This window comes from Benincasa hispida, chromosome 9 (genome assembly GCF_009727055.1).
Source record: "Benincasa hispida cultivar B227 chromosome 9, ASM972705v1, whole genome shotgun sequence".
NCBI lineage: Eukaryota > Viridiplantae > Streptophyta > Magnoliopsida > Cucurbitales > Cucurbitaceae > Benincasa > Benincasa hispida.
The window spans coordinates 53,901,764-53,929,025 of NC_052357.1; the positions used below are offsets into that span (position 1 = coordinate 53,901,764).

Sequence of the window (27,262 nt, forward strand, 5' to 3'; positions counted from 1 at the left end):
CTAGCTGATACAATACAATACAAAGTAATGAGTTCAATTCAAAATAAAACAAGGAAAAAAAAACAAAGAGATAGTCAAAGATAAGCATCTATCTTTGTCTATTAGGGATAATTAGAGATAGACATCTATCTCTGTCTATCAGGGATAGTCAGAGATAGGCATCTATCTCTGTCTATCTGTCATAGTCAGAGATAGACGTCTATCTCTGTCTATCACCGATAACCCAATCATAATGATGAGTGATAGACAATGATAATATCGTTGTCTATCAATGAATAGTTTTATCTTACTAATACAAAGCAATGCAAAGTAGTGCATTAAATTTAAAACCAAACAGGGAATAAAGAAAGAGATAGACAAAGGTAGACAACTCTCTCTGTCTATCTGTGATGGTCAGAGATAGAGTTCTATCTCTGTTTATCAGTGATGGATAAAGATAGCGTTCTATCTTTGTCTATCACTGATGGACAAAGACTTCTATCTTTGCCTATCACTGATGGATTAAGATAGACTTTTATCTTTGTCTATTACTATGTCTCTTTGGTAAGCCTTTGAATTCATCAACTAAATATTAAATGAAGATTTAGAGTAATTTTAGCTTAAATCAAGCCAAAACAAATTGTAAATTATTATTTGTTGTTTGTATTTTTTACGAATTTTTATAAACATATCATGTGCCTATTAATTAAAATTTGATTTACTCGTAGGATTCTAGTGCTGGTTGGAACAATGAGTTCATGTAAGTTGCGTTATAGATATGCATATCTTCTTTCTTGTAACAGTTGAATAAGATGTCGATCGTGTTCAAAATTTTAAGAATTGAATGTCCCAACCATATAAGCTATTATAAATCGAGTGAAGATCTTCTATCTTTGTCTATCAGGGATATGCCTGATAGACAAAGATAGGCGTCTATATCATTCTATCTGAGATAGAAAAATAATAATACAATACATCATCAAATTTATGCACTTTCGGTAATGTCTTTTATGCATTCGTGAGAATCAATCATTTTCTGTAGCCTGCGAAGGAATTATGAAGAAGGTTTTGAACACGATTAATAAAGACATTACCATCGTAATTTATTCACATAGACGTTACCAGGAAACGAAATGTGGTGAAGAAGAAGAAGAAGAAGAAGAAAGTGATATGAAATCGAATCTTCAAAGCATTAATGCTTCCCCACCGTTTCTCATTTCAATTTTCTGTAGAGGAAGGAGAAGAAGAAGAAGGAGAAGAAGAACTCTACCTGTGATCGGTGAAATCAATGAAGAAGAATGAAAACTTCTAACCTATGTGATGAAGAACAATGAAATCGATCAATGAAGAAGAAGAAATGAATTGAAATCGACGAGGAATTGAATGAAATTGTGAAGCTCAGAAGAAGAATAAAAACGGAAAATCGCATAGAAAATTGGTGAGGGTAGTTTTAGAATTTTAAAAAATTTCCGTTGATATTATTTTTTGCTATAGTATGTAAATAGTTTGTATTTTTTTTTCCATTTTTTATAATTTTCCTAAATACCCTTATTGAAGCGATATTTTCAAATGTGCAATGTACAATCCTACAAGGTTTGAAATATGGATGTCGCAAAAAATATAAAGGTCTAGACTTTTATGGAAATATTGATATCGATGAAAATTTTGAAAAATTTTAAGAAGATTGATGGAAATTGTTATAATTAATTAATGAAACTTTGATTATTGCTGAATTAAACATAATCGACCATTTTTAATCATCATTTTTATAAAGTAAGACAACATTTAGATATATGTTGTAAAATATCTGTGTATTTTAAAAATGAACAAATGATTACAAAATAGTATCAAATATTAAAAATTAATTACCAAATCAAAGGACATGAAATATTTGCATATAAAATAATTGTAAATTTTTTATTTTCAAATGAAATGGATACAAAAATGAAAAATCATAGCATTAAACTAACATGACATAATAAGAAAGGAAAATCATTACATTAGATATAACACAACGAATGGAAAAGAAAGAGGATAAAGAAAGCTCTACAAATAGATAGAGCTTGAAAAGAAAATGAGAAGAATATTAGAGAACTAATATTAATTCAAGTGTGAGGTGAAATGATATGAAAATTCAATGAAAAATATTTGAATGAAAATACGTAGTTTGATTTTGTATAGTAAAAGGGAAAAATTCCCTTGCAGTTCCTTTGAGCTAGCATAGCTAATTGAGGAAAAAAAAGCTTGAAATTTCGAAAATTTGATGGAAATATCGATGGATATATCAAAATTTCGAGAAACTTGGGGGAAAATCAAAATTTTTCCCTACCTAAATATCGAGCCTATCAAATTCTCGAAATTTCAATCGAAATTTTGAACTATGGTCATATAATGTTCTTTTGCTTAAATTACTTCAAATTTGGAATATAAATTTAGGACATATTCGAATTGATTAGGGACAACGTGTTTTTTAAAAGGTTATCTTTGTTTAAACATTTTTATAAAAATTGATTAAAATAAGATATTCATATGTTTGGCAACTCTTCTAAAAAATGTATTTATTTGCAAGTTTGTTTGTTTGTTATATACTATAGTGCTTTCATTAATGTCAAATTACTATAAAGGGCGATTATAAAATTCTATGAACTAATATTTTGAAATAATGGTTGATAGAGTTTGTCGTCTGGGTGGTCGCCGTATAGAGTTGGTGTTGACAATTGCCAGTGGTGGTGGCCAAAGTTGATTGTCGAAGGTGGTGGCCGGAATTGACCAACGGTGGTGGGTCCGATGGTCAGCAGTGGCGTAGCCACGATAACACGATGGAAGTGAGGTAGAGAACTAGTGAACGCATTTTGATTATTTTAAGAATTATACAAATTGAGGAGAGATTAACCATTAAACACTCAAAAATCAAATTTCTAAAAGTTAATTTCAAGTGTTTCTCTCAAACCAACTTATTTCATAAACTCATTCTTTAAAAAGTTATTTTGAGTAGTCGCCAAATACTTAAACTTCTTCCAAATTGACTTATTTTCAAAATCGAACACTTGAAAAATTAAACCAAACACACTCTTAGGCCCAATAGTAACCATTTAGTTTTCTTTCTTCTTTTTTTTTGAAAATTAAGCTTGTTGAACGAGAAGATTTGGACCAATCACAAACTGACATGTGATTAATGACGAAATTACAAAATATCAAATTTGGGACCAACTAGAGGTAACATGTGTCCCAAATTGAAGTTGAAGACAAATTTTGATGACGCCACATGTTTTCATCATAAAATTAACTTGGTCCAATTTAATATTATTATTATTTGGGTTGAAGTCTCTAAATCCAAAAATATGTTAAATTTGACCCAGATGTCAAATCAAATCCAAATCTAACTAATTGGGCCCAAGAGTCATACTCATGGATCAACCAAACCCAAATCTAACTAATTGGGCTCAAAAGCCAAGTCTATGATTCAGCTAAGCCTAAGCCCATGAAGCCCACTTGTGAAATCTGTCAATAGAGAAGCTCTCTTATGGGAAGTGATTGTTACAAGAATATTAAAAAAGAAAACCTTAAATTTACAAATATGCAATTATTTTCTTTTGGAATTTGCATTTATAGTAAAATTAACTATGCAGTGGAAGTGATTGTGTTTAGCTTAGAGTTTTGTTTAGAAATAAATTTTATAAAAGCATAAAGATCTCAATTTATTTTTATTTGACTGAATACTCGTTTGGGGTTTATAGGTTCTGATACCATATTTGATAACATGGGGTTCCATCTCAAAATCATTGGTAATGGAATGAGCAATCCATCTATCTTATAAGGAGTGTAAGGTCTCTTGATTTTTTCAATTAGAGATCCTTAATAGGAACACCTCTAAACGGACTTTCTCGCTATTACTCTGGTAAGTATTGATTTTGGGAGTCTCTTTTGAAAGGGTAAGAGAAATAAGAGGGAGAGCAATTATTTTTAGAGAATCTTTCTCTATGTAGAGCTGAGAGAGAATAATGAAGAAAGGAATTCATCAGAAATTATACAACCACTTCAAAATGTCAAGGAGGTTGTATTTAAAGAGAGAAAATGAGTAACTCCTCACTCTCACTCCAGTTGAGGAGAGAGCTGTTTGTTGGATATTTATAGTGAAATAAAGTGAATATTTGGTGAAAATTAAAAACATAAAAAATGAATTTAATTATGTAGATTAAATTCATTATTAGAAACTTTCAAATTGGATTGAAACTTCAAATTAAAATGATGTTTCATGTACACATTTAACATGTATGAAAATTAAATTCGTAGTTTCTTCAATTTGAATGAGTTATGGTGATTTTTGTCAAGTAACAAATCAATTGAGTAAAATTTGACAAACTTACCAATTTTTGTGTTTATTTGATTTTATTTGTATTTTGAAGTGTTGCTAAGTTGTTTTCTTTTGTTCTTGAGTTGAATTGAAAGTTTGTATCCAAAAGTTCTGTCAAATCAAAGTGAATAATTGTCTTAAGGACAACGCTTATCAGAAGAGTGCCTCGAATACATTTTCCAAAGATTTTGAGGTTCTTTCAAGTACTTGATTATTTCTATATTTAAGGATCTGTTTGGATAAGAAAAAAATGATTTTCAAAAAATTCATTTTTATTTAAATACTTTTGATAAAAACGAATTAAAATACACTTGAAAAACTATTTTAAGTGGTTACGAAACACTCCAATTTCTTCCAAAATGACTTATGTTTTAAATTAAATACTTGAAAATGTATTTTAAACACACCTTAAGCCTTGTGATATTATCTGACTTAAGTTTGAGTTTAAATATTATACATTGAGTTACTATTTCTAGTGATGAGAAATTTATCACAGTCTATCACTATAATTACATTTTACTATACTTGAAAATATTAATACATTAATGTTATATATATTTTAAACCAATTTCAAGTGGCTTCTCATAAATTATTGATACACAAATAATATACTTAAAATGAATTTAGAATGAATATAATGTTAAATGGTTTGATATACTTGAAATTAGTTTGTAAGAAATATAGTTGAAATCAATTTTTGATGATTATTACTACAATTGATATACTACTACTGTATATTAAATAAATTTAGAAGAAATACAACGTTGATATACTTGAAATTAGTGTAGAAAACAAAGAAATGAATTTTTTTATGATCACTAATACTATTGATATACTAATATTGTATATTAAATAAATTTAAAATGAATAAATTTCAATAAATATATTGAAATTAATTTTGATAATTATTAGTGTATTATCAATACAATAATTTGATTGATTTTTTTTTTTTATAATATATAGGTAAAAAGAATCAAACTATACAAGCACTATATATCTTACATATCTTAAGCTCATTTCATTTGTTGTTTGTCTACGTTTTAAAAGCAATTTAATCTCTCAAAGTTTAAATTGACAAAAAAAAAAAAAAAAAAAAAAACAAGGATTAAAATTGAACCCAAAAATATTTTAGCGAAAAATTTTGAACTTGGTGTGTCACACTTTGATGATCTCGAAGAAAAAGGATGGAATTTTAGAACGGAAGTTTCAAATTTACATTCTTCTTTAAAAAAACCCTCGTAAAAAAGTGTTCCTTCCTTTTCCTTCTTCCTTATTGTTAATATCGTTTTTTTTTTTTAATTCACAATACTGTGTTCATTATTTACTTAACAAAAGATAGTACATTCATACTAGAAGCTGTCTTGACCCATTAGGCCATTACAACGAGCATATTATATGATTATATCATATAATAACAAACACTGAAATAAAAGTACTTTTAAGCCAAGTTTTATTACACTTCTAAAACAGCCAGCACCACAAACCCAGCACATTATGACCTTGTCGGAGCCACCTAAAAGCCACCGCGCAGGCGGAGGACAAGGTGGAGGGTGGACTCCTTCTGGATATTGTAATCAGCCAAAGTCCGACCATCCTCCAATTGTTTTCCAGCAAAGATCAGTCTCTGTTGATCTGGAGGAATCCCCTCCTTGTCTTGAATCTTCGCCTTCACATTGTCGATGGTGTCCGAGCTTTCGACTTCCAATGTGATCGTTTTCCCTGTCAAGGTCTTCACGAAAATTTGCATCCCACCACGTAGCCGAAGCACCAAATGCAGAGTTGATTCCTTTTGGATGTTGTAATCTGCTAGAGTTCTGCCATCTTCGAGTTGCTTGCCTGCAAAGATCAGCCTCTGCTGGTCGGGTGGGATTCCCTCTTTGTCTTGAATCTTTGCCTTCACATTGTCGATGGTGTCGGAGCTTTCTACTTCCAGAGTGATGGTCTTGCCAGTCAATGTCTTCACGAAAATCTGCATTCCACCGCGCAGCCGAAGCACAAGGTGCAACGTCGATTCCTTCTGGATGTTGTAGTCTGCTAGAGTCCTACCGTCTTCCAGTTGCTTACCGGCAAATATCAACCTCTGTTGGTCAGGTGGGATACCTTCTTTGTCTTGGATCTTGGCTTTCACATTGTCAATGGTGTCTGAACTTTCAACTTCCAATGTGATGGTCTTCCCTGTCAACGTCTTCACAAAAATCTGCATTCCACCGCGCAATCGAAGCACCAAATGCAACGTCGATTCCTTTTGAATGTTATAATCTGCCAGAGTCCTACCATCTTCAAGCTGCTTACCAGCAAAAATCAACCTCTGTTGGTCAGGTGGAATGCCCTCCTTATCTTGGATCTTAGCTTTCACATTATCAATTGTATCAGAGCTCTCCACTTCCAAGGTAATTGTTTTGCCAGTCAAGGTTTTCACAAAAATCTGCATACCCCCACGTAGACGAAGAACCAAATGTAAAGTAGATTCCTTCTGAATATTGTAGTCAGCAAGAGTTCGGCCGTCCTCGAGCTGCTTACCAGCAAAAATCAGTCTCTGTTGATCAGGTGGGATACCCTCCTTGTCTTGGATTTTAGCCTTGACATTGTCAATTGTATCAGAACTTTCTACCTCAAGAGTGATGGTTTTGCCAGTAAGGGTCTTCACAAATATTTGCATCCCACCGCGAAGTCTAAGCACTAAATGAAGTGTAGATTCCTTCTGGATATTGGAATCGGCAAGCGTACGACCGTCCTCAAGTTGCTTACCGGCAAAGATAAGCCTCTGTTGGTCAGGCGGAATTCCCTCTTTATCTTGAATCTTTGCCTTTACATTGTCAATTGTATCTGAGCTTTCCACCTCGAGGGTGATTGTTTTGCCAGTGAGAGTTTTTACGAATATTTGCATCTGTTAAGAAACCAATGAGAGATATATTAAAAATCATTGAAACATATGGCCTCAATACCATGAAATGATCATGATCATAACATAAATAGCTCATGTACAAGATTACAAGATCTTCAACTTCTTGATACAATATTTTTAATCGACTATTCCTTGTTACTTTTCTACAGCCCTCTCATCGATCGCAAGAAATAGAAGCTGAAATTAAAGACCCAAGTTCTTATTCACGAAAACCAAATAGGGAATTGAGAGAACTCACAACAAGATTTTAAATATACTCGAAACAGGAGAAAACGATAACAATCCAAGATGGGCCACGAATTGAAAACGCATACAAATACAATCGTTTCTTGGAAAAAAAAATAGAGAGAAAACGGAGAAACTTCAAGAAACCCAAAAAGAATCCACAAAAACACTCCTCGTGGGGGGAAAACAACAAGGGCAAATGGAACAACAAAGAAATGAACAAATTACACAACTCTCAATACGATTTCTTTTAATCAATCACCCCTATGTCATTTCTTAAACACATCGATTCGAATATATACAAGCTGAGATAAAAAAAAACCAAGTTCTTATTTGCAAAAACCAAATATAGATTGAGAGAATTATCTACAAAATCTCATAACGTATGCGGTGGATAAACAAAACAAATATGAATTAGATTGTTTCTTGGAGAAAGATAGAGGGATCACCAAATGTTGGGGAACCGGAGAAATTAAAATCAACCCACAAAAACAGTTCTAAAACTAAACTAAAGGGACGAAAAACAACAAAGGGTAACAATTAAACAACAACTCCCAGATGAAAATCGAAAAACGAAACAGAATTAAGATGGAACAGCAGAAGCATACCTTGAGATCAAGAAAGAGCGCGACGAAATGGGAAAAACGAGCTTCGATGAAAATCTGGAAGACGAAGGATTAGGGTTAAGGAAGGGTGAATTTATAGTAGTCAATTTGCCTATTTTGAGGGATGAGGTTCAGAGGAGGAAACGAATTTTAATGGCGGTCCTTGGCTTGCAAGCCACGATTTTCAAGAACTTCCGTTGGGGGTTCTAGAAGATCCTGGAAACCGACATACCTTTTCCTTGCCTTAAATTTTATAAAGTACAAATTTAGGCAGATTTGAATTAGGTAAATATTTGGGTGCATGACGCTTACATCTCACTAAATTACCTGATTAATATTTTTAAATATGTGAAATGTATTTTACTTATATTTTAAAATGTTTTAATTATTTTTATTCGTGTACGATGAAAGCGGGATGCATCTTGGAATGCATCCAAATTGTTTCGTTTTATTACTAAATTCTCAGACTTTCTAAAGAATACTTCAAGAAATTTTTATTAGCGTAAGATAATAATGGATACAATAATTATATATAAAAATTATGATATATGTAACATCATTTACAATATGATATGAATGGATAAGACTTAATCCTGTGTCCAACAGAATTGAGTTGCATTTGAGATATATTTGTGACAAACGAAAGTTTAAGTCAATTTATATAGAACAAATTTAAATTACATTAAATAAACTCAAGTGCTTCTCGAAATGAAATTGAAACAACTCATTTTTATAAATTTCTCCCAAGTTTCAAAACAAAATTTTATTCAAATAAATTGACATAGTAATTTATGTGTAAAATTTTATTATTGATATTTATAGAAATGAAACAAATGGTAATAGACTATCTTTATTTCTTATATAGTTGGAAATAATACCATGGTACAGTTCAACATTTTTTTCTTTTGGAAAATTGTAAAGTCCACTTTTGGTCATTACAATCACATCTTTAATCTTTAAATTCACCCATGAGTCTCACCTTATGGAGACGTTGCAATTAAATCTTAAATTTCTTGAAAAATATCAATTTATATCCATAAATTTTGAGATTGTATTAATTTAAACCCTAAAATAATAATTGTATAATTTAGATTTTAAATTTTCTTCGAATAAAGATTGTACAAAAAAATGTAATTATTTTAATTAAATTTTAATTGTTATAGCTTATAAGTGAATAAATTTATAACTTTTATTAAGATTACATTTGAAAATTGTTTGTGCATTCTATTGTCTAGACTTCTTCAAATGTCCGTAAAATGGATGACTATAATTTATGCCTAGATAGTTTTTAAATGAATCTTAATTGATAGTCTAAATTAATTAGCTTATGAAACTTAGATGTTTAAGTAATAAAAATTTTAAGGCTCAAATGAAATTTATCCAAACGGAATGTAATAGAAAGTACAGACTAATATAGGATTTAAATTCATATTTAATGGTTCAATTGATAACTTTTGTGACATCCCGAATTTTTTAATGTTTTTAAATTAATTATCTTGAACCATTTGGAATTATATTTTCAATTTTTGGATAAATGTGATAAGATAACTAAATTTATAATTGGTGATTTGAATTTGTGGATTATTTTTGTGGGAGATTGAGAGGTTAAAAGAGAAAAGGAAATATATATATATGTGTGTGTGTGTATATATATATATATATAGATTTAGGGTGTGAAAAAAAAAAAAGAAATTTATTTTTTTCCACTTCTCCACGCCTTCAGCTGTGAGTCTCCCCTCCCTTCCATCCACGACTTTTTCTTCTCTTTCGTTCGCAATCGTGCGCAACCCTCAATCTTCAGTCGTGAGTCTCCACTCCTCTCTCCTCCCCCCCATCTGGTATGTGGTTAGTTTAATTGAGTTTCAAGTGTGTCCATGGCAGGTTGGTCTAGTTTCAGTTCTCACGCCGTCTTGATCTTAAATTTAATGTTCTGGAATAATTTGAAGAATTTTGAAGAAATTTTCAGCAAGGTTAGATCTACACTCGGTGAGTTTTGTTAGGTTCTTGTTTAATTGTAGATTACCCATCAAGCTTTGCGCTAGTTTAAGTTTGTTACTCCTAATGCTTATGTTAGATTGGAGCTTTGAAGAACTTTGAGGCAATATTCAGAAGTCGTTGGGTTTTTACAGGTCTTAAGACTTTGGGACCCTTTTATCTTAAGTTTATTTGTTGGGAATTTAGTCATTAAATCTTACTGGTGATTTGTGCATAGGTTGGAACTACTTGGTGGATGTCTTTAAGTGAAATCTTGGATTGATCTTATTTTGACCTCCATTTGGCTAAGTGGTTTAAGGATAGTTGAGACAAAGTGTGTTGGAAATTTATGCTTTATGGGATGAAACTTATCATGGTTTATGTTTTAGGCTTTGGATCGAGAAGTTTGATAAGCAAAGGGGCGGAAACGTTTGGATTTACTCTAAGGTAAGTGATTTACTGTCAGTTTGCACTCAAACCCAATTTGGTGTTAAGATTGTGATTACGCTGAAAGCATGATTCTATTTTGAGGGTTGAATTGCTATGACTTGCTATGGTTGGACTGTTGAGGATGTTCTGGAAACCTGTGTTTATATTACGGAAAATATGATATTATATGAATGGTTTTCTATGTTTGAATGATGGATGGACCGTTGAGATTGTTTTGGAAACTCCTGAGTATGTTTTAAGATTATGATTACATGCTTATGACTATATTAGACTGATGGTGACTATCACTATTCCTAACAAGTTGTGTACATCCCCTATGTATGTTTTGGCGTCCTTATGAGACCGCCACCTATATTTATGATTTTTGGTGACTCTTTGGAGCCACTACCTATGAAAGTGTGCCTTCGGGTTCGTCCCTTATGAACTGCAGAAGATAGCCCATGAGATAATTACTGAAGTTATGCCTCTAGACGAACAATTCCAAATTACTGTTATTATTGATAAACTGCCCCCCTTGTGGAAGGATTTTAAGAACACTTTGAGGTATAAGACCAAGGATTTTTCGTTGGAGAGTCTTATCACCCGACTACTAAGGATTGAGGAGGAAGCCCGAAAGTAGGATGTAACGACCTGACCCCCTAGGACTTAAGTTAGGCCGTTACTAAATACATGCATGCATGGAACTTAAAACGACACTCTGTTATGACGAAATAAATGCTAATTAAATAAGGAAGTTCAAAAGACTTTCATTAAATTCAAATAATAAAACAACAGTAGGGTACCCATAAATCATAAAGGATAATAAATAAGTCTGAAAAATGATTCTTAATAGTAAGTTTTAAACATCAAAATTAAAAGTTAAGAGAAACATGAAAAGAACTCTAAATCTCATGAGCAAAAGCGTAAAACTAGTCCCAGTAGCTCGATCACGAATTTCGCTTGTCCATCGCCGGTGCATATCTACCCTTACCTGAAACAACAACATGAGAAAGAATGAGTATAAAATACTCAATAAGTACCCCACTATTGGGGTCAGGCTAGGCATCTATGTCCTTTAGATGCCTACCTCTAATAGAACATATAAACTACTCTAGTCCTCATGGGACACATACATACATGAAAAACTTATTTCTATCCTACTGTAGTTAAGTATGTCCACTACCTCTAGTAAGTCTCATAAGACCCACAACCTCTGGTGAATCCCGAAGAAAACACAATCTCTTACATACGCATGGTTATGCGTACACCTCTTCCGTATACACATAACTCGCTTAATGTGTAACTCTTTCGTACACATGGTTACGTATACACCTCTTTCGTATACACCTAACCCACTGAGTATGTACCTCTTTCGTACATCTAGTTATGTATACACCTCTTTCGTATACACATAACCCACTGAGTATGTACCTCTTTCGTACATCTAGTTATGTATACACCTCTTTTATATACACATAACCCACTGAGTATGTACCTTTTTCATACACCCCAGATCCTCTCTATAAATGTAGGGATGCATAATTCTTTCGTACACATGGTTAGGCATACACCTCCTTCGTATACACATAACCCACTGAATATGTACCTCTTTCGTACACCCCAATACCCTCTAGTTATATATCACTTTCATACACACCAGCCCTAGTACATCTCTTTCATGTACTAATGCCCTTGGACGTGCATTACTTTCATGCAGTCACATAGTCTGGAAAGGAAAAGAGATTGTATCTAACTTCATATTACATATAACATTCATATAATCATGAATCCTCTAAAATCTCCTGATCAAGGTCATGTTAATTAACCTCAACATACGTAATTAATCTAATATTAATGGATCCACTCTAGTACATCACTTTCATGCACTAACTCATGTAAACAATCAAACATTTGAAATTTCATAATACATCATATAACTTATACGCTTTCATAATAAATCACATCAATAAGCACATCAACAAAATGCTCCAACTTTCACCTAACTTTAAGACATTTTCGTAGTAGTGTCGCTTAACTCATAATTTAGGGTCATGCTCAATCATCCTTTTAATATATCTCATAAAATTCTAAATCATGCTCATACATTTACATGCTTCAGTCATATTATCACATGCTCATATATCTTTTCTAGACAGTCCATTAAATCTCAGAACAATAAAAATTATCCTTGTAACTAGTCTTACAATCCTCAACGTAAATCATAAATTTATCGACACAAAGGCGGTTCCAGTAGTAAGATTACTTACCTTAAATTTGGTCACAATTTAATCCAAGTAATTAACCCTCTTACAACTCTTGGAAGGCTTTGAATCCAACCTATAACATTTGGGATCCAAAAATAACAAATCCAAAGTTCTAAACTCATATTTGGGATCTAAATCCAATTAATCAAATTATTTAAAGATCTTCAATTTAACTTTACCTAAATCGAAAATCTGCAGACAATCCCAGACAGCCAACAAAACCAGTAACTCCAAGTAAGACCCTGACATAAGAACGCACCCAAGTTTTAAAATTAAAACCAAAGCCTAATCACACATACTCCAAGTACTGCCAAAAATCTGGGTAAACTTACCTAAGGTGTGATATGAGGCGCACCAAATCTGCTAAAACAATTCCAACTTCACCAAATGACATCTTAATATTTTCAAGAACATGAATCCAAAGTTGACATATAAAGGCCTCAATCGATTGGTGCCAAAAGTAAATGGGCAGTCAATAATCAATTGAAAACAACCCCAAACAGTAGAAATCTTACCCAAGTTGATAAATCTAATGACGACACAAGCAACGACGGTGGCGACAGGAGGAATCCGACGCAGATCCAATTGATTGAAAGATAAGAGTGGCGCTAGCGGCGGCGGCTCTGGCGCAGATGCATCTAGAGTGGCACTGGTCGGTTCGTGGTCTAGAGCAGTTATGGAGCGGTCTCGGACGAAGCGGCTCGAACACTGTGGGAGACCGAAGTCGGGCAACTTCGGCGTGGGAGACCGAAGTCGGATCTGGGCGGCGCGAACGGTTGAGGCGCGAAGAGGCCGAAGTCGAATCTGGGCTATTCGCGGCTAGGATCTGGGCTGGCGGTCAAGGTCAGCACCGAGCGGCGGTGAGATCGAAACTACTGGTCATGGTCGGCGGTGAGAAGGACGGCGGCAGGCGAAAGAAAAAAAAATGGAGGGGGAAGGGTTTGGTCACGCACGTGAGGGAGAAAGGAATTTGGAGGGGGAAGGGTTTGGTCACGCACGTGAGGGAGAAAGGAATTTGGAGGGGGGGTTTATAAAATAATAATAATAATAATAATAAACTAAAAAGAAAATAAATATAAATTATATTCTATTCTTTTCCTTATTCCACTTTATACTATTAAATTTCTTTCCTTCTCAAAAAGAAATTAATTCCTGCCATTAATTTCTAAATCGAATAATTTCACACCAAAAATTAAATTCCCGCACTTACACTTGAAGTCCAAAATCCCAAAAATGCCCTCCAAATTATAAAAATGACTGAAATTACATTATTACAAAAAAAAAAAATACGGGGTGTTACACAGGACCAGAGGGAGGAAGTGAACGTCGTAGTTGAAAGACCCGCCTCTGTGGTACAACCTGACAAAAAATCAAAGGAGACAAAAAGAAAAGGTCAGAACTGTGGTCCAGCAACCAGAACCAACAGAAAAAACAAAAACCCCTTTCAGGAGAAACGATACAGTTTCTTTGCTTTAATTATAATAAACCTGGACACATGGCTAGGAACTGTAGGAACAGGCATCGTCTTAGATTAAAAATACCACACATTGAACCTGACAGAAGAACTGTTAATTGCCATGATCACAGAACTAAATGTGATAGGTGGTTGTGAAGGGTGGTGGATAGACACTGACGCGCGACCTTAGATTCTTTAAAACTTATACTGAAACTAAGGATAAGAATATTTTTTTGGGGGATCACCACTCCATGAAAAGTGAAGGAACTCTTAATGATGAAGCCATGCATGAGCGCGTTTGAATCTTTCCGATTTCATTGTGACCGAAATACCACACACAACATTCTAACAAACAGTTATGCAATTTACACTAATCAATGGCATGCTTTGATAAATAAAATACAAGGGATTGAGTTCACTACCAGTTGAAGACTCTCTTCAATTTCAAACTCAACGCCGCGGAACAACCTCTATGTTCTTTATTGCCTAGTAAAACAGTCAGCTACGGGCAGCATGATCATCTACACGAACGGCAGCAATACGAACAAGCACAAGCAAGTAGGAGCGGGGACGACACCACCACTTGGAGCCTTGGTATTCTCGGAGTGAGAATCCAAAGATGGTATTTGTTAAATTTGGTAGAGGTTGGAGGAAACGGCTGATCATGTAGAATGATAAGCAAGTGGGAGTAAAATGCTATCGTTATAGTGGTATGCTTTATCGTTTAGATAAAGCTACACGATCGTGTAGGTTTTACTAAGCGATCGACTAGTAATAGGTAAACGATCGTTTAGAAAACATGGCACACTAGGTATCGTTTAGTGTGAAGGAACTCTTATTCAAGAGTACCTACGAGCAGAAGCGGATCTTTCCAATTCATTGTGACAGAATTACCGGTATATACATTCAAACATATTTCAAGATGCAAAAGGGTTCAAGAAATCATACTAGATGAATATTTCTTCTTCACAGTGAGTCTGAAGCCCAACCGTCTACCTCGAACAGTCACCACTTGGACAGAAGAAATCGGAGAAGATAACACCACTTAGAGCCTCAGTATTCTTGGAGTGAGAATCCAAAGTGTGGGCTTTGTTCGGATTTGGTAGAGGAAGGGAGCAAGAGCGACCATACACAACAATCAAGCAAGTGGGAGAAGAGGTCGTCTATCGCATAGACAGGATGCTTGATCATTTAGGTGAAGTATAAGATCGTATAGTAAAGTAAATGATCGTCTGTACGATCGTGTAGGAAATGGGTGAGCGATCGTCCAAACGATCGTGTAAGAAAAAACTAAAGCGATCGTCTATACGATCGTTTAGTAAATACCGTGCTAAGCGATCGCTTAGGAAAAAGGTAAACGATCGTTTAGATAATAGTGTGCGACAGTGTAATCGGTATGTGATCGCTTAGCATTATCAATATGTAAGCGATTGTGTAGTCCTATCGTATAGGCTCTGATTTTCTAAACGATGACACTATCTTCTCACAGTATCGCGCACACCGGATCAATTCCGTCTGCTATTTATAATGCACTCGTCTGTTATTTTAAACGAAGATGCGCCTTCCCATTTCCTTTAAAACCGTCCAATTAATGTGAACTTATCACGTTCATAACTTATAAATTAATATCAAATATTAATTATAATATTTTTTTCCTCTACTAGATATAAATCATATTTATATCCAATTTTCTCCAAATTAATGTATTCTCATACATAAAGTTAATTATATCATATTTAATTAATCATTCAATTATATCATATATAATCGAACTCCCTCTTGTCAATTTGAACATTTCAAATTGAACCAAAAACTGACTCTCAACTTGTATCCAAGCTACCAAGGGGACTTTATGAACCTATGGCTCGAAGCTCCAACGGTACGTGAATAGCTGACTAAACTCTTTAGTCATGATATCACCATCCGTTAACTGTAGGCATTTCACTAAAGACCGACAGTTGAACTCTTCTTACCATAGATATATTTCTATGTCCATTGGATATAACAATCATCAGTACGATGACCTTTCACAGATGGGCCAAATTACTGTTTACCCCTGATTTACATCTCCCCCTTAAGTACCACTGATCCCTCTAATGAACAATACAACATAGTCCTACTATGTGTAAACACCTCTCGGGCCATGAAAAGGTGCGTGGCGCCACATCGTTCAGCCCTGGAATCAGCCCTTAAGGGAGCTATCTATCTGCTTACCGCCTCGGGGAAGGATGAATATCATCCTATATAGCTGATTTCCCAGCTCCCAAATCAGATGAAACCCCAAAATGGTAGGTTTTGAGTCGGCGTTCTGGCCATCGCACCCATGCAAATCAAAGGACCAGCCTCAATGGCAGGATTCCCAACTCACTCAGGATTGAGGTCATGTTCCTATGGTCATCCTAATGACGTGAAGTCTCAAGTTATGAACGGTGTTATATAACAAGACGCTAGCACTTTGTAGTAAGGTTTTATACAAATTCTTTGTATAGGACGACCCCGTTCGCATGTCCCTTACATGAATGATCAAGATTGGATCATCTGTGACAAGTCACAACACTTGTGACCATTCCAAAAAGCGGGCCGCATCCGTAGCGTTACCAGGATAAGGTTTCCCTCCTATATCCATATACTACAGACCATTTTGGTTATCACCCAAGACATCATCCACTTATATGTCACCATATACATGCTTAAGTCATATACAAATAACCAGGGATTTTATGTTTATTGGTTTGTGGTAAAATCTAAATATGTAAAGTCAAGTAGTGAAGTAAATGTCATTTATATTATATATCACAGGTGTTCGTACAAAATTGTTTACAAACTACTGGACACGAAACTTTAAGGCACAAACCTCAACAATCTCCCACTTGTCCTAAAGCAAAGTAGGGAGTACAAGTAAACAGGCACAAAACAATAAACTAGGGTATAAAAACCCAGTGCAACAAAATCTCCCACTTGCCCTAGTCCAGCCGCTGGCGGTCCCGTAGACCCATGCTATGAAGGTGACCCTCAAACACTGTAGCTGTGAGGGCCTTCGTAAATGAATCAGTAACGTTTTTCTCTGAGGCGATCTTCATGACAATCACGTCACCTCGATGCACTATCATGCGGATTGACTTTAACAAGACAACAGGTGAAAAAGTCTCTTCATAGTCGACTCCCTCCACCTGGGTATAACCCTTTGCCACAATTCGAGCCTTGAAGGTTTGCACCTTCCCATCAGCACCCTGTTTGTGCTTGTAGATCCATTTACAACCTATAGGTCTTACTCCATTTGGCTGATCTACAAGATCCATACCGAGTTGAAGTATATCGACTCCATCTCGAGATTCATGTCTTTGACCGATTCATCCTAGTCAACATCCTCCATTTCCTTTTTATAGGACAACGAATCCTCAACGTCACCATCTGTCACCATAGCTAGGATTTCCGTGAAACCCATATAATGATCAAGCGGGTTCATAACCCTCCCACTGCATTGAGGTTTTTTCAACTCTTGAGGTGGAACTGACCTACCAGATGAACTATCATCAACAATTCTTGTTGATAAAGTAGGTTCTTCAACAACTCTTTTGAAGCTTTCGTAGTTTCTTTGGAAAGCCCACTTAATACGACTTTACTACGTGGACTGTGCTCCTTGATATGATCCTCCTCAGGAAAGTAGCATTCGTGGAAACAAACACCTTGTTTTCGGATGGATCACAAAAGTAACCTTCCTCGTGTACCTTTGGGGTAGCCTACAAAGAGGCACAACCTCGATCGTGATTCCAACTTCTTGGGATTTTCCTTAAGCACATGTGCTGGGCAACCCCATATGCGGAAGTGACGCCAACTAGCTTTACCCCCGTTCCATAACTTCAAAGGTGTTCTTGCAACACTCTTAGAAGTTACACAATTGAGAATGTATACCCCAGTCTCCACTGTGAAACCCCAAAACGAGTCCCGTAAGGAAGCGTAACCCATCATCGAACGAACAATGTCCAACAAGGTTCTTGAGAAATTCGTTGACATTTAGATTGAGTTAAGACAGATTTAAATATATCTATGTTATGTATAATGTCGGTTTAAAAAAAAATGGATCTTTAATGTTGGTTTTAAACCGACATTGAAGATGGGCTTTAATGTCGGTTTAAAACAGACATTANTAAGGAAGCGTAACCCATCATCGAACGAACAATGTCCAACAAGGTTCTGGAGAAATTCGTTGGCATTTAGATTGAGTTACGGCAATTTTAAACATCTCGATGTTATGGAAGGAACTTACGGCTAAAGTTCTTAGCACATACAAGTTATTTTCTAGTTTAGCTGTACAAATTTAAACACCATCCTTACGAATAAATGATTTATTCAATAGTGTAATTGTATCCACTAGAAGAGATTCGGGCTTTAATGTTGGTTGGAAAAAGTGAAATCGAATGTATAATGTCGGTTTAAAAAAAAATGGATCTTTAATGTTGGTTTTAAACCGACATTGAAGATGGGCTTTAATGTCGGTTTAAAACAGACATTAAAGGTGATGTTTTTTTTCTTCTTATTTTATTAAATAATATATCCCTAATTTATCGCGTCCTTCTTTGCCCAAACCCTATCTCTGTGTCGTGCCGTTCACCATTCTTCCCTCGCTGGATCTCCTTCACCTTTCTTCGCTCGCCGTCGATCTTCTTCACCTTTCTTCGCTCGCCATCGCTCGTTCTTCACCTTTCTTCACTCGCCGTCGCTCGTTCTTCATCTTTCTTCGCTTGCCGTTGATCTCCTTTCTGTGTCCGTCGATCTCCTTCACGCCGTCGATCTAGTTCTCATCCATGTCCGTGAGAGAAGTAAGAATACATATATTGATGCTTCTTAATTTTTTGGGTTCTTTATCCCCAAATTTCAGAGTTTTGCTCTCCCAAATGTTTGTGGGTTTTTATGTACTTTTTTGCTGACTGATTATGGCATATGATTCATGTTGCAAGTTCATCTTACTTCTTTTTCCCCTTCCACCCTTTTATCAAAATGTATAATTGTCTATATTCAGTCTCTTCTTGTCAGCCATCTTTCGTTTGTACTTCATCTTTCTTGAAATTTTATCATTTTAAATCTTTTCTTTAAGAAAATTAGCTTGTCAATTTAAGGCACATCATACAAGTCATGGTATTTAGTTTGAAATTACCTGTTTTAGTTCTGAAATATTTAGGCATTCAACCTCAGACTTCATTAGACGGTGCATTGTTACACAAACAACAGTGTCATGAATCACGATGAATGAAAGAAAGGCTGAACAAATGTTCTAAAAATAGTTGAACCAAGAACACCAATGTGTTATCCATGTTTATGTTGCTTTCTTCAAGGCATTGTAATTTCAACATAAGTTGAAATTTACACCCCAAACAATGATAATCTGATGCTAAGTTAAACAACGAGAATCTGATGCTAAGTTTAGAACTGAGTGCAATTTATTTTAATATTTTTTAATGGGTTTTCTTTTTCTTTTGTGCTAATCAATGATGCTTGCTTCCATGTTATTGTGAGGAACGTATACTCTGAGGCCACTAGGAATAATTGTCCATGGATAAGTGATCTTTGGGTTCGGTATTTGCTTGTTCTGAAACGTGCGCGTGCTTCCGAAGGTGAAATTGTTTTTGTAAGTATAGACAACAACACCTTTTCTCTGTAAGTATTGGTTTTCTTTCTTTTTATAATGAAACTCTAAGTATTGAATTTTTTTTATGAAACTGAAAGTATAGAAACTGTAAGACAATATGTGGATTAAAATTTTGTTATTTTGGATTTCAATACAAATATTGAGAATATAGACGATCACTGATAATGTTGCTCGTGAATGCAAAGACTAAATGTACTAAACTATTTCAGAGTAAGGTTCTTTTGGAAACTAGTTGAATTAGAATTTTTTAGCTAACTCATTTGAGCAATAATGAAATGATTCTGAGTGAAGTTTTTCATTTGTTAGGTTCAAGTTTGATGTGTAAGGCTTTTGATTCTTGGGGATTTGGAAGGAAGATATGAAGATTGCATTGGACATGTTTTAAGAAGGTTGAAAAGTAGAGAAGGTGCACCCAACACAAAAAGGACTTCATAACAACATTAATAACAAGTACAAGATAATATTTATAAGATGCTTATCTTAAAAGTCTATTTGTTCTAAAGTCTTGGATTAGATTTAGTGTTGGAATGCTATGACTATCCTTCCGTTAATTGGACTCATGCATATTCACTTCAATCTTCATTGCCATTGCTAGTTTATTCATGTGTTCTCCGGTCGTTTTCGATTGGTTTCGTCAGCGCGTGGACTTTCTCAGAGTGTTCTTTGTTCTCTTCATACATTTTTCATTACTCTCTCAGATCATAGGTTTGAAAGTTGTTCTCCTCGCATGTTCGTTCTAAATCTATTCATGTTTTACTTGCTTTTTTCGCTGTTAAATTATGGGAAGATTTTGTCACAATTTGATGTTAGTAGTGATGCAGTTACCCATGATGCCAATCACAAAGAAGAGGCTCTTCCTCAACATTTGTGCCTTGCAAAATAAAAGAGAACATGAAATCCTCATATGAGGTCAGAGAAAGAATGGAATTCCTTTTTATACTTATCTCTGCCAAGGTTGTCAATACTGTTTTGGCTCTTAAATCTTATGGCGAGTGGAAACAGGGTGGAGGCTATGGAGTTTGGAATTTTGGGGGAAATGTAAAACCCACTACTACTATGTCCGCTACCAAGTCCTTTGTGAGGAAAAATTCAGGGCCATTCACAAATTCCTTGTCAAGAACCTCCTCTTTGAATGACAAATCTTTCAATTCTTCCAACATCGAATGGAACAAAACGGTTAGTAATGTGGACTTTTCAACCTTGCGTTCTTTACTTGTTTTTCTCAAGTTTATTTGCTGTAACCTTTTTTAAACTCTACATTATTTCTTGTCAATTATTCATTGTAGCAGAATAGTTCTCGCACCTCGCTCATTCGTGCACTTTTGTCGGATAAAAGGCCTGAAGAAATCCCAATGGTGATGACTGAATATGTTTTTGCTTTTTGAGTAACTTTGTTTGAGTAGCTTTCTTCATAGAATGTCTTGATGTGCTTGGTGGTAGCCTTACATCAATATAAATGGATATTGTTAATGAATTAGAGGCTTTATTTCACAGATTGTAAGGAGTTATTTGAACACCTTACCTTGAGAGTATTTCTTAGCTTCTCTGCTCCCCACCCACACACACAAATACTAGGCTATCATCAATGGCAATTGTTCTTACTGTTATAAGAGCATGTGTAGTTGATTGTTCTATTTTGAATGGACGGTCCACAACTTTTTCTAAATTATGTTCCTCTATCTTCTTGTAGTTTGTGGAATCATTGCTAAGCAAGCTTGTGGATGAAGTTGAGAATCGCTTTCCCAGCCTTGAACTAGTATGTAGATTCAACAATCTTGTTTCATTTGTTGCTTCACATTTTGTGTCCCTCCTATTTTGCAAACAGACAAAAACATTGGACTCACTCTCTAGTGATTAGTAAACTGATAAATGTCAAGTTTGTTTAGTGGTTTATTAAAGGCTCTGTTCTGGTCCCTTATTCCAAACCTTGAACGCACTCTCTAGTGATAGTTTGCAGATTTATGCTACCATTCGGAGTGGATCCATAACCATTGCTGCATCAACATTGGATTCCTTACTTGATCTCATGGCTGGCGGAATACTTTGGTTTACTCCTTGTATATGAAGCGAGTAAATATTCATAAATACCCGATTGGAAAGTTGAGGGTACAGCTAGTAGGCATTATTGTATTTGCTGTTGTCATGGCTACACTAGGTGTCTCTTGTTTTGTAAACCAGTTTGAAAGTGCATTAATTTTCTCATTCAGTCATTTGAACCATGATCGAGGAGTAGGAAAGTCTAGTAATTCTACCTCATATTCCTGCTAGAAATGAAGGCCCCTTTCTCAATTATAACAAGTGAAAAGATTGACATCCACTATTGATGGTTATTACATCGATGTCTTGTAACTAGCAAAGACCATGCCTACAATTTTCTATTCATATTTGTATTCTAGGATCTTTAATTGTTGGATCAACTTGGTTACGTCAAAATTTCATATTACTTTTATTGGTAACAAAGCATGATTATATATGATTTGGGTTCCTTTAACAATGCTGAGTAGCTAAACCGTTTGGATTTCTTGTTTAGGCTTTCAGGTATTGCTTCAACCAGTAGAACAACTAATTCAAGATAAACCATTTGAAAGTCTATCGTCAGAAGAATTCATCTGGTTGTGTGCAATTATGACCTTTGCCACAGTAGTAAAACTTGCCCTCTGGTTATACTGAAAAACTTAAGAAATGGTCTTTTGGATTCATTGCTGAGGGAAACAGGTTTCAAATGATTAATCCGTTGTATACTAATATGAAGAAAGATGGGTTAATTCCTAATGTCTTTACATATAATATACTTTTGAAGGCGCTGTGCAAGAATGATCGTATTGATGCTGCACACAAGCTGTTTGTCGAAATGTTAAGTAAGGGCTACCCACCTGACGTGGTTAGCTATACAACTATGATGTCTTCATTGTGTAAAGCAGGTAAGATCGATGATGCTAGAGAGCTAGCGGGAAAATTTAATGCAAATATCTAGATAGAATCCTTCAGCATATGCAAATGTTTAGAACTATATGAAACGCTATCGTTCCTAGTGGAGATGACATTTAGTTTAATTAGGGCATTTAGTCTTTAATTAATAGTTGGATCTCGTCTACTTATTTATTGTTGGATGTTTAGATTTTGTTATTGCTCCATAGAACTACATGTTGGATTTGTGATATGTTTCCATTTGTTAGGTATTTTATTCATTGTTAACTTTTCTTCAAGTATTTATAGAAAGAGTCTAACTCTAAGGAAGAGTTCTCCTTTCTTATGCTAACTACTTGTGTTTGTTAGCTTTTGAAATCACTTCTTTCTGTAGATTTTGGCTTTTCTTTTCATTGATAGGAACTGAGTCCATGAATATAGAGGTAAAAGATTGAATACCCATGTGACAACTTTTGATATTTGAAGTGAATAGTAATCAGATTTGAGTTTTTGTAAAACATTGTTGTTTATGTTTGAATGTCTGAAGAAACCTACAAGGAGAGTTTTTGTAAATCATTGTTATATTTTTTGTGAAAATTTTTGAGATTTGAAGTACATTGTGGACGAAACTTGCTTATTGATGTATGTGTTCTTGAATATTCATTTTTTGGGAATTCTGATAGTTATATTTAGAACAAGTGGTTGTGGAATATTATTGGGAATGTGTTTCTTTGAACAGGTTCAAGGTAAATTTTTGGTTTTGTTGTGGTAGCATTGTTATGCTGCCGAAAATTTTCCATCCTCTTCGTAGCTCATATCTAGGTAACCAAACTTCTCTTTTTCAAGATCTTGAAAAAGAAGATTCTCTCATCCATTGATATCAACTCTTGAGATCTATCTATTTTTCTTGGAAGAATATGTTTAAATTGGCTATTTCCTATTTTTTTCCTTCTTGTGTATGAGCTAAGAAAGAAAGATTACTAAAATAATGTCATCTTTTGTTGTTTCTTCTTCAATATTTAAGACACCTTTGGAAGAGACATGGAAGGCATTGTCGTCGCCACACGCACTGCCAGGTTCGTTCTACCCTATACTTTTAATGATGTTGTTTGTGTGTTTTTTAGGTGTTTGGAAGGGGTGGGGACGAGATGGATTTATTGCAATAGCAAGGGATTCACGTAAAAATTGTTCCTGGTAAGTGCATTTTTGAATGTTTGCAATTTTAAGAACAGTTAATAAGTTTTTTTAAGTGACTCTAATGATATGAAAATTCCTGTTTGAGAAGTTATAGTGTGTTTATTTCTCTTTAGACCATATTGGATTAGAATGTAACACTCGTTTATGACTCATGGACGAGAATTGAAACTTCTTACTATATTTCGCTATTGCAAGAATGTATAGATAGGAATTTAGCTGCAGAAGCGGAAATTATCCATGGACATATCGTAAAAACTGGGACTCATGAAGGCTTATTTGTAATGACTTTTCTTGTTAAAGTTTATGCGAAATGTGGAGTCATGGAAATTGCTTGCAAAGTGTTTGATAATTTGCCTAGAAGAAATGTCATTGCATGGACTAGTGACTGGTTATGTTCAGAATTCACAGCCTTTGGTTGCTTTTCGAGTGTTCATAAAAAGAATCTACTCTTTGCTATATATCAATTTTAATAATCTGCATTTTGTTTCCTTTTGAAGTTGAATTTTGTTTTAGATGATTATGGCGCATCTGAGAATATGCTGAGGCAATTCGATATGAACATGGCCTATGGACCTTACCTTGGAATGACCAGAATGGCTCAGTGGGAGCGTGCCTGTAATCTTGGTCTGAACTCTCCAAAAGACATTGAGACACTCTTAAAGGCTGGAAAAGTGCAGTTGGAGTGCTTGTGGGATTCTCGATTTTAAACTACTCTACTTGCTGTGTTATTTTTGTTTAATGTATGAAGTGCATGCTGTACTTTTGGACAAAATGTTCAGCCCCCGGCTGAAACGATAATCACTATTCATGTGATGTGAATGGGCTAGAAATAGAATGTTTGCTGATGACAGCTTCCTTTGTTATTTACTTCTCAGTTATGTTCATAACCTCTTATGAGTAGTTGTATAGTTAAATTTGGCTGATATTTTCCTTTCCTAGTGTTGTTATACTTGAACTTGACATGATGTGTGAATATGTGATTAAGACGTCTTTTGATTCCTAAAAGTTAAAGAATATTTGTATAAGTAGTAGCATTTCAAAATTTTGTCAATGTGATATTGGTGGGTTCCTTATTCTTGGCTGTCTTAGATTTAGAACAGAGAAGTCAAAGATTTATGCAGGCATTATGAGATTGTTAATAAGTTGGGAGATTGCTGAAGAAGACATAGTTGAAGAGTTGAATTGAAACTGATTGAAAATGGGATCTCATTTTTGCATTAGGAACAACTTTTGTAAAAGTGGATAAGGCTAAGATTGTAGAGAACATAAGGGAGGAGTAAGATTGGGTAAGATTTTTTTAGTCTATTGCTTGGAAGTAGCAGAATTTAATATAAAGAAAAAAAAAGTAAAGTAAAGTGAGATGTCTTCAAATATCTCCTTTGCCCATCTACATATTTACATTTAATATAAAACGAACAGTTTCGGGCTTCAATGTTGGTTAATAATTAAAAAAAAAAAAAAGCACAGGCTTTAATGTCGGTTGCAACCGACATTAAAGACCTTTTAATGTCGGTTAGAAATTTCACTGAAGGGCTTTAATGTCGGATGGAAATTTCACTGAAGGTCTTTTATGTCGGTTGCAACCGACATTGAAGGTTGTGTTATTGAAGCCCTTTAATGTCGGTTTTAAACCGACATTAAAGGCAACCGACATTAAAGGGCTTTAATAACACTATCTTTAGTGTCGGTTGTCAACCAACATTAAAGCCCAAATTTCTTCTAGTGATTGTAACAGACACTTTACAGAAATAAGGTTCCTTTAGAGTTCAGGAACTACAAAGACATCTTTTAATATAAGAAACCTATTCTGTAAAATAAACTGGATGTCTCCCACTGCCACAACTGAGACAATATGCGCTGGTGCCTATTCGTATCATCATCTCACTAGCCTCCAACTGTTGCCAGGATCTAATCCTCTTTTTCTGCCTTGATCGTAGCCTTGGCAGCCTTCTTTTCCTCCAGATAACGAGGACAATTCTTCTTCCAGTGTTCGTCTAGGTTACAGTAGAAACATTTTCCTTTTCCAACCGGCGGTGGACGCTTCTTCTGGGTGACAGGTGGCGGGTTAGCAGGCGCATTCCCTTTCCCTTTACCACCCTTCTTCTTCTTCCCCTTTTTAGAGTTAAAAGTTGAAGGTGCAGACTTTGTTCCTGAGGTCGAACCTCGATAGAACTTTTTAGAGGACGAGAAAACATTTGCCTCATCTCCCTTTTCCTAATTACTTTTCAGCAAGGATTGGTAAGTTTGTAACTTTTTTAAGAGAGTGGTAAAGGAGTAGTCCATTTTGTTAAGAATCATATTGCTAACAAAGTGGAGGAAGCTCTCCGACAATGAATGCAGGATAATGCTAACCTGACTGCCCTCATCGATTTTAGACCCATTCATCTCTGCCACGTTAAAGTGCACCATCATTTTTAGCACGTGTTCATAAACAGAGGTGCCTTCCTCCATTTTGGAGCTAAAGATGCATTTCAGAGCCTCATGTTTGAGCTGTCCAGACAGCTGTCCGAACATTCCCCATAAGGATTCCATGATCTTACGTGCTGAGACCATGAACTCGTGTTTCTTGGTCAACACGTCACTAAGAATTGGACCAGATGTAGGCTTGGGCCTTCTCGTTGCTCCGGTGTACCCAACGCTTCGTACACTGCCCGAAACATTTCGAGTAGAGTTCTGAGGTGGATACGGAGGACATTCCCTCTTAGGACAAACTTGAGATCCTCGACTGAATGAGTATCATGTGAACATATGATTCCAAACTCTGAATATCGAGGCCATTCCAGTTTTTTGGCGGCTTAGTAAATTGATTAGTGCGGCATGAAGCGATTAAACAAACGTGTGCTAAAGAAAAATGAATGACCTTTTATAAAGACTATTGTTTCCAAAAAACCACAATTTTAATTAACCAATTAATTTTTTAGCAAAACATGATCACAGTAACCTAGAAGTGGAAAGACTTCTATTTGCAATGATGCCCCAAGTGAGGTAAGGACAAATGTCACCGGTAGGGTGATCGGATGGCTTTTCGTGGGATGAGACAATCTCAACCATTAGAGCAGAACCACTTCTTGTACTAACCTATAAGCCACCATTTGTTCGGTCGAAAATAGTTAACCCTTAACAATCCTGTATAGTGTAATCCCTCGTTTTGGCCCCAAAGTCCCCTCCCTAATGCGCTTTACCATAGGGTAAGACAGATTAGGACAAGAGGCTAAGTAACCATTACCTCTTACAGGAGATCAATAAAGAACGTGTAAATAGCCATCCTATAGGGAACACTCCAGGGTGCCACGAGGTGATGCGTAGAAACTTTATTCAAT

The 27,262-nt window shown here is 35.2% G+C and overlaps 2 protein-coding genes and 1 long non-coding RNA gene across 4 annotated transcripts; 1 reads left to right on the forward strand and 2 right to left on the reverse strand.

Moving 5' to 3' along the window:
* Positions 1 to 5,618: 5,618 nt before the first annotated feature.
* On the reverse strand, positions 5,619 to 8,273 carry LOC120085581 (polyubiquitin). Its single transcript, XM_039041633.1, has 2 exons — positions 8,072 to 8,273; positions 5,619 to 7,220 (listed from the first exon to the last, which is right to left on the reverse strand). The coding sequence occupies exon 2, from the start codon at positions 7,218 to 7,220 to the stop codon at positions 5,847 to 5,849; it is 1,374 nt and encodes a 457-aa protein (XP_038897561.1). The 5' UTR covers positions 8,072 to 8,273; the 3' UTR covers positions 5,619 to 5,846.
* A 3,125-nt stretch (positions 8,274 to 11,398) lies between these two features.
* LOC120086261 lies at positions 11,399 to 13,749 on the reverse strand. Of its 2 annotated transcripts, XR_005484169.1 has the most exons (5): positions 13,251 to 13,749; positions 13,068 to 13,129; positions 12,915 to 12,977; positions 12,739 to 12,808; positions 11,399 to 11,462 (listed from the first exon to the last, which is right to left on the reverse strand). It is a non-coding gene; the product is annotated as an uncharacterized LOC120086261 (long non-coding RNA). The 2 variants fall into 2 exon arrangements; XR_005484168.1 differs by having other exon boundaries at positions 13,068 to 13,749.
* Positions 13,750 to 20,729: 6,980 nt separating this feature from the next.
* On the forward strand, positions 20,730 to 21,696 carry LOC120084795 (kinesin-like protein KIN-14I). The gene is made up of 3 exons (XM_039040614.1): positions 20,730 to 21,014; positions 21,128 to 21,193; positions 21,529 to 21,696. The coding sequence occupies exons 1-3, from the start codon at positions 20,730 to 20,732 to the stop codon at positions 21,694 to 21,696; spliced, it is 519 nt and encodes a 172-aa protein (XP_038896542.1).
* The last annotated feature ends 5,566 nt before the right edge of the window (positions 21,697 to 27,262 follow it).